The sequence below is a fragment of the Fukomys damarensis genome, unplaced genomic scaffold (genome assembly GCF_012274545.1).
Source record: "Fukomys damarensis isolate Sample0158 unplaced genomic scaffold, DMR_v1.0_HiC HiC_scaffold_33, whole genome shotgun sequence".
NCBI classification, from domain to species: domain Eukaryota; kingdom Metazoa; phylum Chordata; class Mammalia; order Rodentia; family Bathyergidae; genus Fukomys; species Fukomys damarensis.
The window spans coordinates 6,938,479-6,960,935 of NW_022900945.1; the positions used below are offsets into that span (position 1 = coordinate 6,938,479).

The 22,457-nt window shown below is 36.1% G+C and overlaps 1 protein-coding gene across 4 annotated transcripts in view; it reads right to left on the reverse strand.

Annotated features, from left to right (window-relative positions):
* Positions 1 to 13,490: 13,490 nt before the first annotated feature.
* Zranb2 (zinc finger RANBP2-type containing 2) overlaps positions 13,491 to 22,457 on the reverse strand; it is a 15,712-nt gene continuing 6,745 nt past the window's right edge. For 2 of the 4 annotated variants that reach the window (XM_019204700.2, XM_019204701.1), the window contains exons 5-10: positions 21,611 to 21,687; positions 21,253 to 21,387; positions 20,036 to 20,199; positions 18,605 to 18,691; positions 16,605 to 16,763; positions 13,491 to 15,188 (exon numbers count right to left, since the gene is read on the reverse strand). In XM_019204700.2, the coding sequence (XP_019060245.1) occupies positions 15,125 to 15,188; positions 16,605 to 16,763; positions 18,605 to 18,691; positions 20,036 to 20,199; positions 21,253 to 21,387; positions 21,611 to 21,687 (686 nt within the window). In that variant the 3' untranslated portion in view covers positions 13,491 to 15,124. Of the gene's footprint in view, positions 15,189 to 15,717; positions 15,794 to 16,604; positions 16,764 to 18,604; positions 18,692 to 20,035; positions 20,200 to 21,252; positions 21,388 to 21,610; positions 21,688 to 22,457 lie in introns of those variants that run through there. The other 2 variants (XM_010605121.3, XM_010605122.2) reach the window with 2 other exon arrangements.

The following is a 22,457-nucleotide window of genomic DNA, read 5'->3' on the forward strand; positions in this document are numbered from 1 at the left end:
GCTCGGGGCCTCCGCCGGCCGCTCGTCCGCCGGGGCCAGAAAACCTGCGGCTCCTCCGCTTTCTGGGGCCGCAGCGAAGGGGCGAAGCGAACCTGTGGCTTTCTCCTCCGCTGTCCGCTGAAGTAACGCCCGGGACCGATCCCTCCCCTGAAAGCCTTTTTGTAACACTTGCAAGAGTAAATCACCTGTTCCCAAGTAACCTGCACAAGCCACCGCCCTCTCCGCACGGAGCCTGAACAGTTCTATTTCCAGACTCTAGATAATTATCGCGAAAAGACTGAGCTGTCCAGTCCCTCGAGCGCCACCAGAAGTATTACATTAATAGTGGTCAGAATTATAGGGAATGCACACACACATGCGAAGAAATACCAGATGGCTGAATTCTAAGAAGAGGAAGTCTCAGCTACCAGCCCTCACCTGATCTTGCTCCCCATCTCTGAAAAGAGCTAGGGCAGATGTGGCCAGAGGTGGGCGACAGGCACTTGGGGCTCTCAAGAGGTGAAATTAACTGCTGCCAGCCTGGAGTCAGAGGAGGGGGAGAGAGGGACCGCCTAGAAAGCCCCCAGCTGCCCCCTCCTGCTCATTCTCACAAGGCTGGAACTAGAAACTGCACCTGGCTGTCATGGACTTAATCGTATGGAAACTTCACCTGTGAAACAGTCATACTTGTCTAGTAATGTCTTTTAGTAAGTCAGGGTTTTATGTATTTTCAGCAGCATTTTCACATTTTAACGCAGATTCTCCAAAGCACTACTGCTATTATTATTTACTCTGCTTTTTTTTAGGTGAGGTAACTGAGCTGGACGGAGTTACGGCATGAGCCCAAAGTTTGTGAGCAGTTGCTCGGTCCCCCCTTACTTGAAGCAGTTCTTTACAGAGATGCCAAACTGCTGTCAGCAGATGAAAATGAGTATCAGTGGAGCCCTACTCTGCCGTAAAGCATAAACTTGAATCATTTATGGGAAACCTCGAGACCATATTGTGAAATAAATCAGATGCACAAGCTTACATGTCACATGGCTTCTCTTATAGGAGAAAACTCAAATATAAAGAATAAAAAAGGTATGGGCCGGGGATTTGGCTCAGTGGTTCTGCTGCCTGCCCTGCAAGCGCAAGGGCCCGAGTTCAATCCTGGCACCCCCCCCCCAAAAGAATAAAAAGGTAGCTACTGGGAAATAGGAAGATTGAACAACAAATAGGGAGATCTTTTGCAAAAGGGAAGGTGACCAAGAGGCAAGAGGAACGGGATGTAAAAGGACGTGTTGTGTGTATGTACGAACTCCCCATGAGGAATTTACTCATTGTACACCGCTAACACGCACTGGTTGTAAAAATTAGAATTGAAAAAGAAAAAGAATTACTATGGAGGCCAGTTTTCTCCAAATCTTGGGGGCCTGGTTTTTGTGCCTCATCATGCTGTCAAAAGATTTTGAAAATTATTTGTAAACTTTTCTCCTTATATTTAAAAAAATTAGACCTAATTGTATGATACAATGAAGGCTGACACAAACGTTCAGAAGGGGCCCTGTCGGCTGCCTGCCTTTCCTAGCTGATGTCCTGCCTGAGTTGAAGTAGGGAGAGACGAGAATGCACCTGTTGCTCTACACTCTTTCTGTGCTCTTGTGCATTAATCACAAGATCAATGTTTGGTATTTTGCTGCCATTTAATTTTTTATTTTTTATTTTTACATTTCTGAGTTGTATTTACTAAAATGTCATGATTACAATAGAAATGGCTTGGAAGTAATAGTACTGTGGCTTACTTCTTAAATCTTTCCTAAACTTTTGTCTTAATACTTTTAATTAGTCTCAAATTCATACTTGGGAAAGTATTTTTCTAGAATAATGACATTTTAAAAATAATGCTTGCTGGGGGGGCCCAGTATTTAGCTCGGTGGCACGGCACCTGCCTGGCAAGTTCAAGGTCCTGAGTTCGATCCCTGGTACTGAAAAAAAACATGCTTGATGTTATTCATAGATCAAGAATATATAGAGTGCCCTGGGCCTTCATAGGAGAAAACCAGTGAGGACCGCCCAGCCATGCGGGCAACCTGGCAGCATCACCCCCCCCACCTATGCTCTTGGGCCTCCTGGTTGTGCCAGTACCTGGTTCCACACTGCAGAGGCACAGGTGGTCATAAAGGCCATTGTACTGAGCTCCAGAAGATAGAACCGAAGTGAACAACTGCGATAAAGGCACACCAGACCTCCGTAGTTGGTAAGTTGAGAGGTCACCAGCTTCCTTCAGAGCCTCAGGGGAAGGGCAGCTGGAACCTACAGTAGAACCTTGCAGAGTGTAACCCAACAGGAGGAGGTCAGGGAGCTCACCTTGGGCCTTGCAGCCAGAATTCAGCCTGAATCTCAAGGGTCTGCTGTTGGCTATCTGAGACTAATTGTCTTAGTTCTGCATGTTGCTGCCCACAGTGCCTATTGTGATAGAAGAGATATACCCTGAAGGAGGCCCTTCAAATTTTTTTCTTTTCCTATTTTTAATTTTTATTAATTTTTTTCACTCTTCAAATTCTTCCTTCTTCCTTTCTTCTTTTTCCCAATGTCTTGCTCCCCCACATTGTTCTTCATCTCCCTTTTTGTTCCCATTCTTGCCCTAATTCAGATTTCTTCTTTCTTTTTTTCTTCTTTTTCCTTTCTCTTGTCATTAGCTTCAAAGGAAAGTAACAGTTATAGCTTCCTTATTACTGTTAAGTCATACTATTCTTGTCTTTGTTCTTGCACTGTCTTTCCCTCTTGTCCTCAACAATTTCCTAGAGTTTGAGTGATCATCCTGTGTCCTCTGGCTTCACTTGAAACTTTCTATCCTTCTACCTATCTATTCCTCTCCTCCCAATTCCTTCTAAGTCCCCATCCTGAAGGGTAAAGTTGCTATATTGAAGTCACTATAAACATATTTTGGAATCATATTTGATTTTGATTTAATTCACATGGTTAAAGGTGATAGATTAATAACTACCACAAATTGTCAATTTCTAAGCTGTGCTTGATGCTATCGTGTTGCTTATTATATCAATTGGGCTAAAGGGTTGTGATTGATTTAATCAGCTGTCCTTCCTAATATTATGAAAATGAGAGTGTCTCTGAGTCATTAGAGACTCAAAACCTAGAAAGCAGCTATATCAGGAAAATCAAATTACTAACCCAGGAATTAAACCAAGGACAGTACCAACCACAAAAATAAAAATGAAAAAAAAAAAAAAACCCACAAAACTTAATCAAGGCACAAATACAGACTACCAGCTCACCAATGACAAATTCTATGGAAAATGAGGTGGAAAAGACTGACAATCAACCACCAGGACACCCTGACCTCATAGCACAGGAAGTAACAAAACAGATCAATCAGGCTCTAGAAAAATTCAAAACAAAAATAATTTCCCAGATAACTACAGAGATGGCAAGCACAATGAAAGATATGATTAGAGACTCTAGAACAGAAACAGATGGAGGAAAAAAAAAAAAAAAAGATGAGTTCAGGACGATGATAGAAGCCATGAATGCCCAGCACGGGAAAGAAATGGAAACTATGAAACAGATTCAAACAGATATCCAGGAGATTAAAAACTCCATAGAAAGCATTCTCAGAATGAATGAATGTGAAGATAAAAATTCAGATATACAAGTTAGGATTGTGGTCAGTGATCATGAAAAGAGAGATCTCTTAGAAACAGTAAGGGATCATGAGAAATCAATCCAACAACTCCTAGATGATGCAAAGAAGAATATAAGATGATAGGAATCCATGAAATAGCAGGAAAAAGTACAGATGACATAAAAAACTGTTCACAGAATTAATGACAGAAAACTTCCCAAACAGAGGGAAAGAATTTGACATACAGATAAGTGAGGCATATAGGACTCCAACTAGCCATGATAAAAAGAAAATCTATACCTAGACATATAATAGTCAAGATCCTGGAAACCGAACAGAAGAACAAAATACTGCAAGCAGTTAGAGAAAAGAAAGAAAATCACATGCAAAGGAAAGCCCATCAGAATTACAGCAGACTTTTCAACACAAACCTTCAGGTCAAGGAGAGCCTGGAGTGAGGTATTTCAAGCCCTAAAACAACCTCCAACCTAGACTGATGTATCCTGCAAAAGTCTCTTTTAAAATGGATGGCGAAATAAGATACTTCCATGACAAAGAACACCTGAGAAACTTCATGAATACCAAACCAGCATTCTAAACAATATCCTAGCAAAAGACAACGAAGGTCACTACACCATGAGGCTGAACAGAGCAAATCAATTAGGCAAGGCAAGAAACTAAAGGGAGAAGGGGAAAAATTACACTTGATCTTAGCCAAAAGGCCTAGAAGCAATTAAAGGGGAAAAATTAAAAAGAGACAACAGGACAATAACATGACAATAAGTCAATATATTTCAGTTAAAACCATCAATGTTAATGGTCTCAATTCATCAATCAAAAGAAATAGACTGGCAGAATGGATTAAGAAGCAAAATCTAACAATATATTGTATACAAGAAACACACCTAGTTCAAAAATAAACTCATTGACTTAAAGTAAAAGGATGGAAAACAGTTGTCCATGTGACAGGAGCCCAGAAAAAAGCAGGGGTAGCTATCTTATTGACAAAGTAAATTTCAAACCAAAACTAATTAAGAGAGACAAAGAAGGTTACTATATCCTTGTAAAGGGAACAGCCCAAGAAGAAGAGATGACAAGCATAAATATATAGCACAAAATATTAATGTTCGTAACTATACAAAACAAATATTAAGGGATATGAAAAACCAAATAAACACTAATACAATTGTTGTGGGGGACCTCACTACCCCACTGTCACAAATAGATAGATCATCTAGACAAAAACAAAACAAAACAAAAAATGAAATACTAGAACTGAACCAAGCTTTTGAACAAATGGACTTAATAGACATCTACAGAGTGTTCCATCCCACAAATTCAGAATATACATTCTTTTCAGCTGTACATGGGTCATTCTCCAAAATAGACCACATACTAGGTCATAGAACAAGTTTAAATAAATGCATAGGAATTGAAGTTATCCCATGTATATTATCAGATCATAGTGCAATTAAACTGGAGATCAACAACATAAGTAAGCATAAGAACTTCACAAAATCAAAACTGAACACCCTCCTGAACAATCAATGGGTCACAGAGCAAATTACAAAGATCAGAGCAGAAATCAATGCATTGGAGACTAAGAGAATGATACAAAAAATTAACTAATCAAAGAGTTAGTTTTTTTTAAAGAATAAATAAAATTGATAAACCCTTAGCCAACGTTGTCAAAAACAGGAGAGAAAAGGCTCAGATCCATGCAATTAGGAATGAAAAAAGTGAAGTCACAACAGATCCAGCAGAAATCCAGAGGATCATCAATACCTATTTTGAGAACCTGTACTCTAATAAAATGGAAAACACAGAAGAAATGGACAGATACTTATGAATTACCAAAGTTGAAGAAGATAAAAAATTCTAAACTGCACAATTACAGTCAGTGAAATTGAAAACATATTAAAAATTTACCAACAAAGAAAAGCCCAGGTCCTGATGGCTTCACTGCTGAATTCTACAAGACATTTAGAGAAGAACTACTGCCACTACTCTTTAAACTTTTCAATTAAATTGAAAGCGAAGAAATACTTCCAAATTCATTCCTGGAAGCAAGTGTTACTTTGATTCCCAAACCAGGGAAAGACCCAACTAAAAAAAGAGAACTAATAGCCAATCTCCTTAATGTACAAAGATGCAAAAAAAATCCTCAATAAGATACTGGTAAACAGGATACAGAAGATCATACACCCTGACCAAGTCAGATTTATTCCAGGTTTGCAAGGATGGCTCAACATACATAAATCAATAAATATAATAAACTATATTAACAGAGTCAGGGACAAAAACCTTATGATCAATAGATGCAGAAAAAGCATTTGATAAATCCAACACCCATTCATGATAAAATTCAACACCCATTTCATGCAGAAAATTGGAAGAGATGGTCTTTATTTCAACTTGATAAAGGCTATCTATGCAAACCCAACAGTCAACATCATATTAAATGGCTAAAAACTGAAAATCTTCACACTAAAATCAGTAAAATTGTCTGCATTGAGCTGATCCGAAACACCACTTCCCTCTAGTGACCAAAAGGCAAATAACATACAGTACACTTCATTGAAGAGAATTCAAAATGACTGTTGTATGCTTCCCTTAGAGACCCTGATTTCTTTCGTAGATGTACTCATCAGTACATTGTCGCCACTTTGTTTTCCTTGAAGTTCACAAATTTGCATCTAATCATTAAATTAGTTGAGGATTAAATTGAAAGATGATGTTCAAATGTTTTAAAAACTTTTAAAGCATATATTCACTTGTTTAAAATTCTTCACATTTTAATACATAAATTGTATCCCTCCTGTATAGTTTTATATTCACAATTTAGGTAGTGTTAATTTTGATATTTACTTCTATTGAACTTGCATTAAAAATATTAAACATGGATAAGAAACAAGATTAAAGGATCCACGGGTGTATGTAGTTCAGGGGTAGTCATCTAGCATGTACTGAGCCCTGGGTTTGATCCCCAGCACGTGTGCACACGTGCACACACACACACACCACACCAAAACCACTACCTTCGTAGATTCAGGCCCATTATTAATTCATGATGGAATGTATATAAAATTTTTTCTACATGGTTACTTTGTTATTCATGTAGTAAATACCCATTTAACACTGTGTCAGACATGTCATCTCATTAGGCATACAAGTGACACAGAAAAGCCAACCTTTCTGGTTTACATTTTAATGGGAATCGCTCCATTTATCACTTTTCTGTTACTGGAAAAAGATACCTGAAACCAGCAACTTAAGGAAGAGAGGTTATTTTGGCTGTTTTGGTGCATTCAGTCTACAGTCAGTCAGCTCCAAGGCAGAAATTGCATGGCAGAAAGGTGGATGAAAACTATTTACATGGTGGACAAGCAGCAAGAGAAAGGAGTATCTTCAACTTCCTGGTGTTTCCACTGGTTTCAGCTCTATTCCCACACACTGTCCTCTCATGGGTTCCTGGCAGGGACTGTAACCCTGCTACACGCTGGGGGGGGGTGTACGGCACAGGGGGTTGGCCTTCAAAGCCTTTTGAAATATGGGTGGAAGACTATGACTTCAGAACTCTTGCATTTTGTGTGCCCTAAAATCTAGCACCATGTGGGTATCATCAGGGCTGGCCAATAGCTAGGTCCCCTTGGACCATGGCTACAGAGCAGCCTCTGAATGCCCAGAAGGCTGAACTTGGGAATACATTGGGTGGCAGCTCTGAATGAGCACATGTTCCAGGGACTCTTCTCAAATGAAAAATTTAGTTTTGTACCTCTGAGCCTGTGATGGGTGGGTCCTTGACTTCTGAAATGTCTTTATTTCTCTTGTCCTTGTACAAAGTACTTGGCTTCTTGATTCTAACCTTTGCAGTAACTATCCTTTTCTTTGCCCCATCTTTGCAGGTGCCTCCTTTCTAATGAAAGTGTAAACTTTCTAAATCCATAAGCTCTGCCATTTGCTCCTGATTCTTACTGTAAATCTGCCAAAATAAGACAGCAGTACTCAGCCTGAATGATAGTCTTCCTTAAACTCAGTCTTTCAGTTTCAGGACATGGCCAAAATGTATAGAACTTCTCTGCTTGAGCATAATGCATATAGGTTCTAAATCAACTACCAATGGAGTCTTTGTTCGTGACAGAAACCTCTTTAGCCTGGCCTTTACTATCTGCATTATCAGCATTCTGGTATTCTGAGATCTGACCAGTATCACACATCAAACACTGCTCACAACATTCTATGCCTTTTCTAGACTACATCTTCAAATTTTTCCAAACTCCCCCTACAAACCAGTTCCAGGCATCTGAACTGTCTGGTCAGATACAGTCATTGTAATGACTCCACTCTTAACATCAATATTCTCTATTAGTCACTTTCCCATTACTGGGGCAAAATACCTGACAACCACAACTTAGGAGAGAGGTACATTTTGGCTCAAGTTTCAGTGGGTCCAGTCCAAGGTAAACTTGCCCCCAGGGAGAAATGGCATGGCAGAGGAAAGCTGTTCAATGCATGGTGGGCCAGCATGTAGAGCAAGGAGCTAGGGACAAGAATATACTCTTCCAAGTCATGCCTCCAGTGACTCTCCCCCCTTCCAACAAGAGTCCATATCCAAACACGAGCCTTTGAAATCAAAATAATAACATTTGTGATTTCTAAATTCCAATTAACAGAGGAAAGGACATGGATCTCACTGCCTTTTGTCATCTCAGAAAGATTTGCCATGGAGGTAGAGTCTAATATAAAACCCTTTGGAAAACTAGAAAGTTTAGTTTTCATGATCATATGGGCTTTATCTTAGGAATGCATGGTAGATTTAACTTGCAAATATCAATTGATACACAGACACTACTCATTTAATGATCAAGGTCTGATCCTGTAACTAGGTCATTAGATAAATTAGTCTCTAGATGAGGAATTGTATACATACAGCAATACCTTGGTTCACAAATGTTTTGTTTTGTAAACAATAATTTGTAAACAGAAGCATTTAGCAAAATTTTGCTTCCACTTGGAAACTGCACATTGGGTGACAAACATGGCCATGATAATCTTCCCCACACAAATACAAATGCAGCCATCTCTCCCCAAATTGTAAAACAAAGTTCACACATTGAGGTACCACTGCAGTATATGTACATTAGAAAACTTGTGAGAAACAATGGCCAAAGGAAACTCCAACTTGGCTTTCCTTCTATTTAACTCTTCCATGCAGTAATATATAATAGAACAAAACAGTACTGTACAGTATAATCGGCAAAAATTATAGTACTGATATGTACTGTACGAAAGACATTGAAGCTCTATAAAGGATGTACAAGCACACCACCCCAAAGTCACAAGTCCAAAGGGGAGGACTGTAAGTCCTAACTACACCTCAGTTTTAAGTCCAAAGAGTTGTTAAGCAGGCAGGTCCTTAAATGAATACACCTGTATTAGATCAAATTATTTCACCAAAAATGATTGGTCTAAAAACACATGCTCCCCAAAAACCTTTACAATTCAGCAGCCATCAACAAATAATCGGGTGGTTTCAGAAAATATTAATCTCTTGCACATCAGAAAAGTCAGGGGTGATTTTTTTTTTTTTCCTTCTGGGTACTGGGGATCGAACTTGGGTCCTTGTGCTTGCAAGGCATGGGGCAGAATCACTCTAAATTCCCAGCAGGGATGAATATTTTTTTAAAATCCAGGATATACTGACACAGCAATGATATAAAAAGTACTTATCAATAATGACTGCAAAACAGATGCAACCGATATTCTTTAGCAAATAAAGCATCAGTTCCTATTTTCATCACAATCCGTTTCCTGGCATCATGAGGGTCCATGAATTCCTCAGGGTTACATTGATCAGTTATTTGCTGGAGGCTGTTGTAAATGTAACAGTGTTGGTTCATTAACGAAGGAGCTTCTGCAGGCCACTGCAAGGGACCAATGAAACTAAAATACTAATTTCATAAATCAGGAACCTGTTTGGCTCTGTAAGTCATTGGAAATGCCAACTATCCTTTAGTGAAACTAGCATTAAAGGAGCCACAGTTCAGCTCACCTCTGCAGTAAATACCTAAGAGAATAGAAAAACATGCATAGTATGAACTAAAGGCGCTTCCCAGTCAGAAGTGTAAAAGCAAAAATTAAACACATGAAACAGTGAGCCAAGAATGTGGTAATTGTTCAGCTGTTTCCCATGGTCTTAAAGAATGTAATCCTTGAAAAATGTGCCTACAAGTCAGTTTCAAAGGTAACATCACTTTTAGAGTTTATATCTGAGAATTTATCTTCAGATGAATCAGCTTTATTCTCACCTGAACCGTTGGGAGCAAAGTCCTTAGAAGCGAGACCAACAGTGCACTGATAAAATTTTTCTAGCCCTTTGGCACAGCTGTTCTGCCTGTATCATGAGATCAACACGTGTCTAAGACCATGCTCCAAATCACTTCAGCATAAAAACAGGCAAACCATGCTTTTCTTGAAACATAGTAGCTTATCTCTCTGCAGTATCAGAGGTCATAGAAATGTTATTTTGAAGACTGGTCTTTTCATGAATGCTCTTCGCACACCATGCTTAGTGAATGTTCCCAAAATACAATAGGTTAAAGACAATTTGTTCCTGCCATTAGGTCATTAAATGGTCACTGAGTAAACATATATAGTATGACAATACACTAAAATGTTCAAACTCCAATTGGATGACTGCATTTATCTGCACAACTCAAAATGCAGTACTGTAATGTGTAACAACATAAAAGTACTGCGTGACAGATCAGCAAAACTTACAGTAGTGCATAAATGAGGTGTACTGCATGAACAAGATGTACAGAAGTGCCTAAGGGGAGAGAGTTGAAAGCCTGATTTGGAGGTAGTAAAACTGAATTAAATCTTAAACAGGTCATTAAAGGAGAAACAATTTTAATTATCCTGCCAACAAGTGTCTTTGCTAACATGTACTGAAGCATTTTGTACTTACCTTTAAGTTCTTTCTGAAAACTGGATATTGTAGCTAATATATCAAAGTAACTCTAGATTCCATTGTCTTTTGCATACTATTTAGATCAGAGTTTTTAGTCCAACTGCCAATACTGTTCATCCTGTTACACACAGCTAATGGTTTCTACTGAGTCTGAATAAAATAGCGCTCCACACCTGCTTTCTTAGCCTGCAAGTTGGTCTCCCTACACCACTGCCAACTGCTCACTTTCAGCAAATCTCAGGTTGATTTGGGCCTTACATCTGAACTATCAGGATGCCTTGTGTAACACTTGAGCATTATATTCCAACTTTAAAAAGTACCCCGTTCTTGGCCTCATTTTACTGGTACACGTCCCACCACATACTATTTCCTTTAAATGATTTTTAGAGAAACGGCATTTTATATGTGGTTAGCACTTCCCAAGCTTTGAACAGACCCATATTTTCATCCATTTTACTATGTCAAAAGTACCTTTGTATTACACTTTTTGGTACTGGGGATCAAATTCAGGTCCCTGCACTTGCAAAGCAGGCGGTGGGACCACTGAGCTAAATCCCTGGACCCAGACCTGTTGATTTTTTAAATAGGTTCATATTTCATCTATTGTGTTTCCAAATATTTTGTATACCAGCACTACTCCTTTCAGTACAGGATTGTGGACCACCTGTTTGCATTGTTTCCGACAAATTGGCTAATTCTTACCATTATTCCTCATACAAGCTTTCCACCCTTGGTTTTTTCCTATTCCTGGCTTTCAGCAATTTGTTTCCCCTGTGTGGTTTCCTGTGGCTGTCAAGAACTTCTTGCAATTTTAGTCCCCATCTTTAGACTTGGGGATCCTTTAAACACCTCCATACACACCCGTGAGACTCCTTTTCGGTACTCTATGAACATCTCAGTCCTTGGCCAATTTCCACCTCAACTCAGGAAGAATAACTCCCTGCAACGAGACCTGCAAACTCGTTCAAGGTAGTAAACTGGAAGGAAGCATGAACTACATGTATTCTTTCTCAGATTACCATTAGCATCACAGCTAATATACTAAAAAAATGCTCTTTGGTGTTAAGGATAAATCTTGGCTTAAAATGCTCTTTGGCGTTACTGGTGTTAGGGATAGATCTTGGCTTAAATAAGTCCTCTGCTCCAAATTTTACTTCTCATCCTCAAATTTGTATATTACTTATTATTTTTCTGTACTCATGAAGTAAAAGCTCAGTGAATTTAATTGAAATTCAATTACAGGGTTTCAAAGGCACATCTCCCACTTAAACCCACTGGGGTTGCCAGATCACTTATTCCCATTAAAAACAAAAAAACAAAACCCAAACCTTATTTGTCAGAAGGAGGTAATTCCAAACTCTTACTGCCTAGTTTTGTTACTAATTCCCAGCTTAACTCCATGGTCAGAAAACACTGATTTAAATTTGTTTAGATTGGCTTTGTGGTCCAACAAAGTACGTAATTGTCATAAAAAATTGTGCGCAATTTCTAAGGAGTCTTATCTTCCACTGAAGCTGGACTGGTAACTCCAAAGTTTTCTGAGTTGGTGAAGAATGGCCTAATTAAGCTTTAACAGGAAAAAAAATAAGGTTCACCTGAAAAAGTCTACCAACTAGTTTGTACAGTGGTCCTTCTTACAAGTATGAATTCAAACTAAAAGCTTTAGCAATCAAAGCATGTTTTCCAGCAATCAAGCATTTGTTCCATATTAGCACAGGGGAAACTATAATTGATCAAAATCATTTAAGTAAAAAAAAAGTAACAGATATTAGCAGACTCTTTCACCCAACACTGACTGCTTGCTAAAATGAAAGACTATGATCAGGGTCAGGGATCGTAGGGAAAGAAAACCCCTTTCAGGAATTTCATTCAAGTTCTACAGAAACTCAAGAGGCAGCAGGCATGGCATCCTAATTGAGTTCTAAATTGCGAGTCATAAAGGCTGAAGGAGAAGGGACAGCACTGAGGTGGCAGTAGTGCGCTCTTGGTGAAAACTGGTTACTTATTCAGCATGGCTAACCTATATTCTGTGGGGGAGATGTGAATACTAAAACAAAAACAAAATGCATGAATTTTTTATTGCATGCAAATAATTCCAGTTTAATTCTGGACAGCACTAAAGGTGGTAAAGAAATGACAAATCAAATTTTACTATCCTTAAGAAGAACATTCTGGAATCTGATTTGAATCAATCAAAGCTCAATGAAGCAAACGAAGTACTACTGAAAACTTATTGCATACCACAAGACAATTTAGGAGTCAAATGCAGTATCACAGCCTACTAACCAAAGCAGTGGGTAGTGTTAACAGAACAGTGTGGGTTTGAGGATTAGGGAACACGAACATTTCAATTCTAGATAAATTAGATTTTGTTTCAAATGGGAAGGCAAATGAGAACTGTAAAGGTTCCTTAAATTACTGATGTTTTAAGTGTGAAATATGTGAGATAGTAGAGTAGTTTGACATTTAAAAATGATACAGGAGGCAGATACACACATTTGGTGCTTTATGAAGAGTAAATAAGCAGAGCTGGGCGTGGTGGCGCACGCCTGTGATCCCAGTGCTTGGGAGGCTGAAACAGGAGGATGGCGTTGAGTTCGAGACCAGCCTGAGCTACATAGTAAGTTCCAGGTCAGACTCAACTACATAGTGAGATCCTGTCTCAAAAAACCAAAAAAAAGGGGGAAATAAGCATTAAAATTAAAAAAAAAAAAATTATGTATGTAAAAATCATATATACACACTCTCAAATCAGAACTGAGAATCTGAAGTATCCCAAGGCGTGTAGGGATCATGGTTTTTGAATGTTTAAAACCAAGAACTCACATAAAAAGCAAATACGAAGAGGTTCAAAACTAAACTATAAAAACTATTAAAAGAAAAACTATAGTTAGGTAAAAAATGCACATTAAGTCACAGCGTAAAAATCTCTAGTTTATTTCTAACAAACACCACTTGATGCTTGACTCACAGACTTTATTTACATTTCTCTACAGCATCATTTCCTTATGAAATGAACTAGCACAGCTTAAACCAAAGAAAATCATAATCATCTGACTTTGTCTATCAACTCCTATTAGCTAAATTTATAACCTTGCAATTGCTTAGTACAGTTGAAGTTTTAAACACAGAAAGCACAAGAATAAACCAATGGTAACATGTAGAATCTAGATGATCATGTGGGCAACTTAGTACGTGGGCTTTCGAAAAGTCTGAGGCACAATTACAAGAGTAAAAGTTCTTGTGCAACCTATAGTAAATGTAGCAAGGAAAATTAAGACATAAAAAACACGGGAAAGCTCATTGTAAAAATATTATCAAAATATTTCTACATAAGATATTTTGTATTCATCTTTAGATCAGCTGAAAACACTTTAAAATAAAAAACAAATATAATTTTGTTTGGTCTATCTACTAAACACCTTGTTCTTAAACTGTGGCAGACAATGTTAAAAAAAAAAAGAGAGAGAGAGAAAAATCAGTACCCCATAACAAAAAGACCCCAAGCACAACTGTTGATTTCCCTTCATATACTTACCTTGCATTGTCACTGAAGACACTGTTAAGAGAAACCTTTTCTTCAAACCAGAAAACAAAATGGAACTTGTGACCAGATTTTTATTCTGAGAAATGAAACTCTGAAAGCATTTTAAGCCATAACTTTCATGTAAAAAAGGAAAAATGACTGTTTTTATCATGCAGAAATAAGTATTCAATTGCTATCCAGAAGAAAATGTTATGTAATACATTTAGAGTTACACATCTCAAGGGAAAAATTTACTTCAATTCACGTTTCTGCTGGGCCTTCACCAACAGAAACACATTTCAAAATCTTCAATTTGTCAAGTACAATTTAGCCTTCTCTAACCTATTGTATTTAGTAACTAAGTTTTCTTCTAGGACACTGCACAAACCTTTTAAAACGTTTACTCAGAATAAGCATCTTTCCATACTGGCAACCATATTAGTAGAGACCAGATAAACTAGTAAGAGTTTCTTTCCTTGCCCAAATTAGGTGTCCGAAAGGAAAATGCTTAACACCTTGTTTCTTTTGCAATCCACAAGATTTGTCCGCCATTAAATGTGGTGATGCAAAACTGGTAAAAAATTGTATAAAAGAGGCAATGAATAAGGCACCCAAAGCATAGGGAATTTAAGATGAAGTTCCCAGTTGATTGTTTTATAACTTAGTTTAAATTTTTATAGCAGGAATCACTCTGACATAGATTAAAAGTACAAACAGTTTAATTTCTTTTCCAGGTTAATATAGCAGATTTTTCCCAAGGACTATTTGTTGAAACTGAGATGGTTTTAGGTAAATGGATGCAAACAATGAACAAAAGAGCTTTTACTTCGGGACATTATGGCTTAAAATGCAATTCACTTTTAATTTCACAAATAAACACATTGTATTATTCTGAAAAACAATGAAGGCATGCACCTCTACTAGCAGATTTAGCACTTCTGACCAAGTAAGACATCAACTTCTTAAAAAGTGTTTCATGCACTGTACTGTATTTTTTTTTAAAGACGTAAATTTTAATACATTATTTCTTTTTTGAACTTGAACGGGAACCAGAATGGGATGATCCAGAAGATGACCTGTGGTGCCTGTAAGACATAATGGAGAAAGCAGGCAAACTAGTAAGTTAGTGGTATATTTCAGCATTCATTCTAAAGACTACAAAAAATTAAACATCTTGCTGCTGGCAAAAGGAATAATTAAGAAGATATAAGCTTACATACACAAAATTACCTGGTATTTAGACTTCAGATGTGAGCCCAGTAATGGTATAATTGTAATCAAAACCCTATACATTTAAAAAGTCTCTTCTCATTTCAAAATATAGCCACCTCTCAATTATTTAAGGTAATGAAAAGCCTTGCAAAAATGCATAAACTACACATGATGTACAACAAACACATGTAAACTTGGTAAGGGAAGTGTAACTAAACCAATTTCTTTGCTATACTATATAAAGTGTAATAAGCCTATATGTAAAAACAGATAAAGCAAGGCTTCTGTGTATGAAAAATATTCATAAATAATTAAGTTTTGGAAATCTAGGTCACACAAAATGACTGTACAATTAGTTATAGTGTTATATTCATGCAGCTAATATGAATAATTCAATATCAACCTGGGTAAAGTAGTGGTGTTCCGTAGGGGTTGGCCCTGGGCTCAGGGTTGTTTAGTGTTTTCACCAATCACCTGGCTTATGGAATAGAGAACATGTTCATTAAGTTTAGATGACAACAAACTAGGGGATTATATGTGGCTAAGATAAAAATTTGCGGAAATGATCAGAAAGCAACAGAATGAATTTCACTCAAGTACAGAGTAATTTTCTTACAAAGAAACAAATACACATAAACAAGACGATGTGTAATCAAGAGTTTCAAAATGTGAAGAAACAAAACTAATCATTGTGTACAAGTCCTGCTAGTGAACCCAGCTATTATCATTCTTTACAATACTTCCTTTTACAAGCTAAGAGGATATATGGCCAATCTGCAAAATTATAAAAGAAGCTATTAAAATGATTAAGTTATTAGACACTGAGAACCAAGGAAAAAAATAAATTTGACTATTATCAGCCTGTCATATGAATGGCTGACAGTTAACAACTGTATTCCTCAAATTTTAAAATGTCAATACAAAGTAATTTAGTAAAAGTACTTCTTTAAAAAATAACATAATATAAAAATCAACCTGCAAATTACTTCAAATAAACATACAGCTTCTGAACTGCGATCTTTAGAAGACAAAAATAACCGAGAGTTGGCTATAATTAAATGGAAATAAAAATTTAAACAATCATCGGAGAATAGTTTGATCTACAACTTATTTCTAAACTTGATTCAAGTACAAAACTAAACAAAGTAATCTTGCTTTTGATGTTTTAAAGATAAGAAGTATAATTTAATGTTGGAACAAAGGAGGCAGATACCTAACCCTTGACTAGGAAGTCTGTCTATTAAATACACTTTAAGAACACCCATTCTTATTTCTACAGAAACCCAAACCTTTCGGGTGACCGTGATCTTGTTCGTCTTTTTTTTCGATCACCAGGAGAAGATGATCTAGAACGACTTCTCTTTCTGTTCCTCTCAGGAGACGATGATGAACTTGAATAAGATCTTTTTCGTGGGGAGGAAGAGCCCCTGTGGGACCTGGAGCTGGATCTTCATTGATTGAGAAACAAATCAAACATTTCATTAAAAAAAGAAATGAAGATTATTCAGTTTCCAAAAATAAGCAAACAGAATTTATAACCGAAAATTTTATAAGAAAGAATACTTACTGCTTATACTCAACAGAAGACTTCGGGATCAACCATGAAAATATTCTATTTAAATACAATTATTTTAATTACATCTAAGAGTCTTAAGTATTCATTACTTGTAACTGAAAATCAGCTTACACAGAATTTATTCTTTCCATGTTTAAATTTTTTCAATTTAAAGTACATAAATAATAAAACCAACACGTAACTGTAATTGTGTAACTTAATATTCAGAAAATACTTCCTTGCATTTGGGGAAAATATATGTTATATATTACTTCCTGGGGAAAATAAAAAAAATATTTCCTTGTGGACTTATACAACTCATTAAGATGTTACAGAAAAATGAGAAATATGGTACAGGAATAAGAACAAACATTAACTATAGGAAACTGCTAAATATTCAAAGAAAAATGATTAATTTTAAGATTTATTTTCACATTATTTTTATGAAGTAATACTATTCATGAAGTATGACGTGTTGACATTGACATGTTTCAGGCAAAAGTAAATGTGCAATAATTAAAAGAAAAAAATTTTCTTCATTTACATATTTTAGTTGAAGGAATTTAGCTCAAACTTCCCAAAAAATTCACCTTTGGGCTTAAAATAAAACTAGAAAGCCCAAAAGGAGAATTCTTTGGAAAGTTATGAGCAATAAAAATGTTTTAGAAGAATATGAAGGTTATTCTGTAAACCTTAGTGTCTCCCAAAAGGAATACCAAAACTTAAGGAGTTTTAGAGGCATTAAAGTTAAAAAATTAATATTAATACGTAAGAAAAAACATTTGCTATTTTGTATTGAGTTAATACAAAATATCATTCTTTTCTCTGTAATATGGTTATACTATAGGTCTGAAATGCTAGCTGAGGCTTAAACAAGCTAGTAGTTGTCATTATTAAACTCCAGTGTGAATTTCCATGTTAAGTTGGGTTTCAGTGCTGTTCTATAACTTAAAAGCAAAGGCAGCACATTTGACTAGTATTTCTAGGAGCAAATACTAGCTTTTATACAAATTAGTTCCCCTTTTTGGTCTAATTAAATGCAACCTAGATAATTAAGACCATGTTCTACCTAAACTAACCATACTGTACTTGAAGTTTTTGTATTGTTTTTGAGACAGGTAGCTCAGGCTGGCCTCAAACTCTTGGCAAACTTCCTGCCTTAGCCTCCTGAGTGCTAGGATTACAGGTGTGCACCACACCTGGCTATACCTGATTTAGTTTTAAGAGGGGTGTCTATTCTACATATGCTGTTTATAATATTGTTTAAAATTACATAATACTCCCCATAAACTTTATCTAATAAATAATGAAGCTGCTTGCTAAGGATTTGGCTTCCAAAACAAATCTTGTTTTGAGGCATTTTTTCCTTTTAATAGTAAAATGTTCACTTGCGATACTAATTTTGCTTGAACTAATCTACAAAAATAATAACATACTAGATATCTGATGGTAAGATTTGGTTCGCCTTCCTACTTCACATCTCATTATCAAAATAACAAACTTTGCATACATAACGTGAAAAAGCCACTTTAAATCAATCATGGGAATGTCTTGGCACATTGCTGGCAATGGAAACATTTCATGGTGAGAAAATTAAGCTGAGGCAAGTGCATTAGTTTTCTAATGCTGAAATAAAATTGACAAGTAGAAGCAAAATAAGGGGGAAAAAGCAGCAACACCTTCTGCAGCCTATTTTTTTCTCTCTGCTTTACAGAGAGATGCTACCTCATTCACCTTGATTTCGACCCACGAGATCTCGAACGTTCTCTGGAACTGGAACGAGATCTTGACTGCGAACTGGAAGAACTTCTTGAACGGGACCTGGAACAACATGGAAGCATTTTTTTTTCCAGGACCACTTAACTGAGCTTTGTGATATGAACACTGAAAGAAAAATATGCATTAGAGCCCATTTCATATAAAAAAGTAACCACACAAGATACATATTTTCAAAACAAAGTATTTTAAGAAAAATTTTTAATAAAAGATTTAAAAATTGTTATTTTACTCGGATTAAACTACAAAATCATTAGACTATAATTAGAAGTCGCCCAGGACTAATGCATCGAGAAGACAGAATGTATAGTTTATTATTTAACTTCTCTAGAGTGTTCCTAAAACTAATTCTATCTCCGTGGTGTGTATCTAGCATTACATGTTTAAATGCTAATGCTACCTGATTATGCTTTTCTATTTACTGTTTGGGATTAAAATATATTAATAATCCTACTACGGTTATATATAAAAGTTACCAAATTCACATCTTTCATTTGTTCCTGCAGAAAGAGATGGTTACACTTTTTTCCGAAAATTATTTTATAGTCACAATTTTATGCTTTCAGGCTTTATATTGTATTCAACTAACGAATAATTGTTAAAGTTCTTATTATCTAATACTTTATTCTTACATATATTTAAAATCAATGACCATGATTATTACTTGTGAATAGGATTTTTCAAGAGAAGGCTATTTAAGGCACTGGTTTTCTCTCAGCTAAAATTTTATCTATAAAACCAGAGAATATGCACTTCATAAGAACAAACAAAAAGAATATTCAAATACAACACCAAGTCTTTTTTATTCCTAGACATTCAAAAAATTTGAGAAATCAAAAGCAGAAGACTGAATGAGTTCCTTTATTCAGAATACTGACATCAAAATGAAGTATTAAAAATTGTGTAAACAATCATCTCAATGATGCCTAGGAAATGGCTATACAAGCTTTAAACATCTTGAATAAATAAATCTCTCATTTACTTAATGTTTAAAAGTTTTCCATTTTTTTTCTTTTGGTACTGGAGATTGAACTCAGGCCCTCAAGCTTGCCAGGCAGGCGCTATGCCGCTGGCTAAAAGCCAGCCCCTGAAATCTATCTATTTAGATACTTAAATATCATGTCTTGTAATTTAACTGTACTTTTTACTTTCAGTAAAAGCCATGATGCTAAAATAGGGGAAGAAAATTTCATGTTAAGATTTTGCATTTCTGAAAATACTGGACAATATCTACAGGGCACCAAGATGAAAAATCTTTTAAATACTGACATAAGTGAAATTTTTAAAATAGAAAGTAAAGCTACTTAGTTGAAGCAAAAAAAATTCATAAATAAAGAAGTTAGATACTAACATTTTGACTGGTGTTACCCTTGACCTGTACCCGTTTACCTGGACCTAGACCTTGAACTTGAGGGGGAGGATGAGCGAGATGAAGATCGTGAAGACCGAGACTTTGATCGACTTCTTCTATTAGACTTCTTTTTATTAGTATCTTCTTCTTCACTGGCATCAAGATTATATTTTGAGAGATCAGCATCATCTTCATCCTCATCCTAATAAAAATTCAATTGTATGTTTAGACATTTAGGTATTAATGGTACCTACTAGGAAAAATGACTAGGTCCATGTAGAAGACTCACTGTATGGATATATCACTATCTCAAAGAAAACTGTCTATTCTGGAATTTAATAATTCATCTCAGCTAAAGATTTGATTACTGTCTCAGTTCAGATGTAAACCTAGAAGTCATATTCATTTCCTCTTTTGTCACAACCCATTACCACTTATTAAGTTAGCTATAGCATTTCCAATTCTAGTGCCTTAGAAGTCCCCGATTCTATCATCTTTAGGCTACAATAGGAATTTTGCTGCGTTTTTTTCTATTACTGAAGCAATCTCTTAGCTCATTTCCCTAATCTATTTTGCCCCTCTAATCTGTCAACATACTGAGACTTGGCAATCTGAAGAATAAACCAGATAAATGTAACTAATTTGTGCCTTAAACAATTACACTTCAAGGCCTCTTATGCTCAGACTCGAAAGTACCCTGAAGTTACATCTATGAGAACCAGACCATAAAATCTTAACACTCTGGCCCCACAGAACACATGTCACTAAGAGGGGCTGTCTTCTTCATTCTCTCCTTTGTTCTAACCTTAGTGGCCTATGCAGGATATTTTTAAAAATGTTGCTGGCTTGTTCCCTACTTATAGAAAGCTGTAATTGTTGTCCTGCCCAAAGGTGCTCTTACCCCAGCTCTTTCTGGTGGCTCCTTCATTCCAGTCTCAACTCAAATTTCACTTTCCCAGAAATTAACCACTGAAATAAAAGTAGCTCTTTTTATTACGTATCTGTTAACCTTATCACATTTTTTCCATAGCATTCTGTCTTCCTACTATCTTCTTTATTTATAGGTGCCTCTGATAGAGAAGGATGCTTCTGACTTGAACAGTCTTACATCTTCAACACAAACTATGCTCAGTAGAGTGGAAACAACTGTTTGTGAGCACCTATCTTCACCAAAGGTCCATGGATGTCAAAGGCACTCATATCACATAGTGGCTTAAATAAGACCAAGGGGAAGCTGGACACTGAAAGTGCTTACCTCATCTAATTTATATTTAGAAAGATCTGCATCCTCATCTTCTTCTTCTCCTTCTGATTCTTTATCATCAACTTCCTTTAATATGGATGCAGGACCAACTGGCTTCCCTCTGTATTTTTTCTTTTTACGTCCAAACTGGAGAAAAAGATTCAATGTAGTTTTATAAACTGAAAATACACTGAAATTATCTAAAAAAATTATTTTTAATATTTATGGCAGTTACGATTTCCTACAAAATAGCAAGAAGTCTCAAACTGTACTTAGAAAAACAAGACATTTAAAAATATTCCTTTTACTAAAGATATTTTCTAACATATTTTCCTAATTTGTATTAAATCTACATACTTAAATAACTTACTTCATCATATTCTCCATCAGATTCTTCTCTTTCTATATATTCAACATTTTCTCTTTCATTAAAACCACCACCATATCCTAAAAAAGGGGTGTAAGAATTCATTTTAAGAAATATTTGTTCACATTACTTGCAAAAACCAGAAAACCTAATCAATAGCAGTTGCCTATGTAAGGGACATTACTAATCTTTTAAAAGTAAGTTAAAAGTCACTACCGAGACCAGTTTCAAAGTTAGAGATCTTAGTTGGAAAGTCATGACTGTATTTTTAGATCCCTTCAATTTCAAACTGTCCTATATAAAAAGTAATTTATGAAAAGTACAAATGGAAAGCATTTCCTTAAGCTTCTGCTTAAAGGATTTTTGTCAGTACTGTATCATAATTCCTTTGGGAGAAGTAGGCCTAATAAGAACCATAAATCAAATTTCACTGTCTTCCAACTCTAAAGACTGAAATCCGTTGATAAACTCAAATTTTGCTGACATAAATCTACACGTCACTAAACAGAACTTCAAAAATTTTTACTTTGTAACTTCTAAAAATTAAAAATTATGGTAAAACAATAAAAGCCATCCTTTGTCCTTGGTTTAACTGATTTTAACATAATTGCTTTAGTACGCAAGTTCTCTGAAGTGTAAACCTTCAGGTTAACAATATTCTATGAAAAAGTGGTCAAGACCAGCCAATCACTATTCTCTGATCAAGAGTAAACAATTTAACTGGTCACATATTCCAGAGCAGTATCAGTACATAAGGCCAATGATTTCCACATTTAAAGACTTCATAAGCCAGCAAAATGACTTTAAATTTGCCAGTCCGGAGCATTAAAAAAAAAAAAAAAAAAAAACA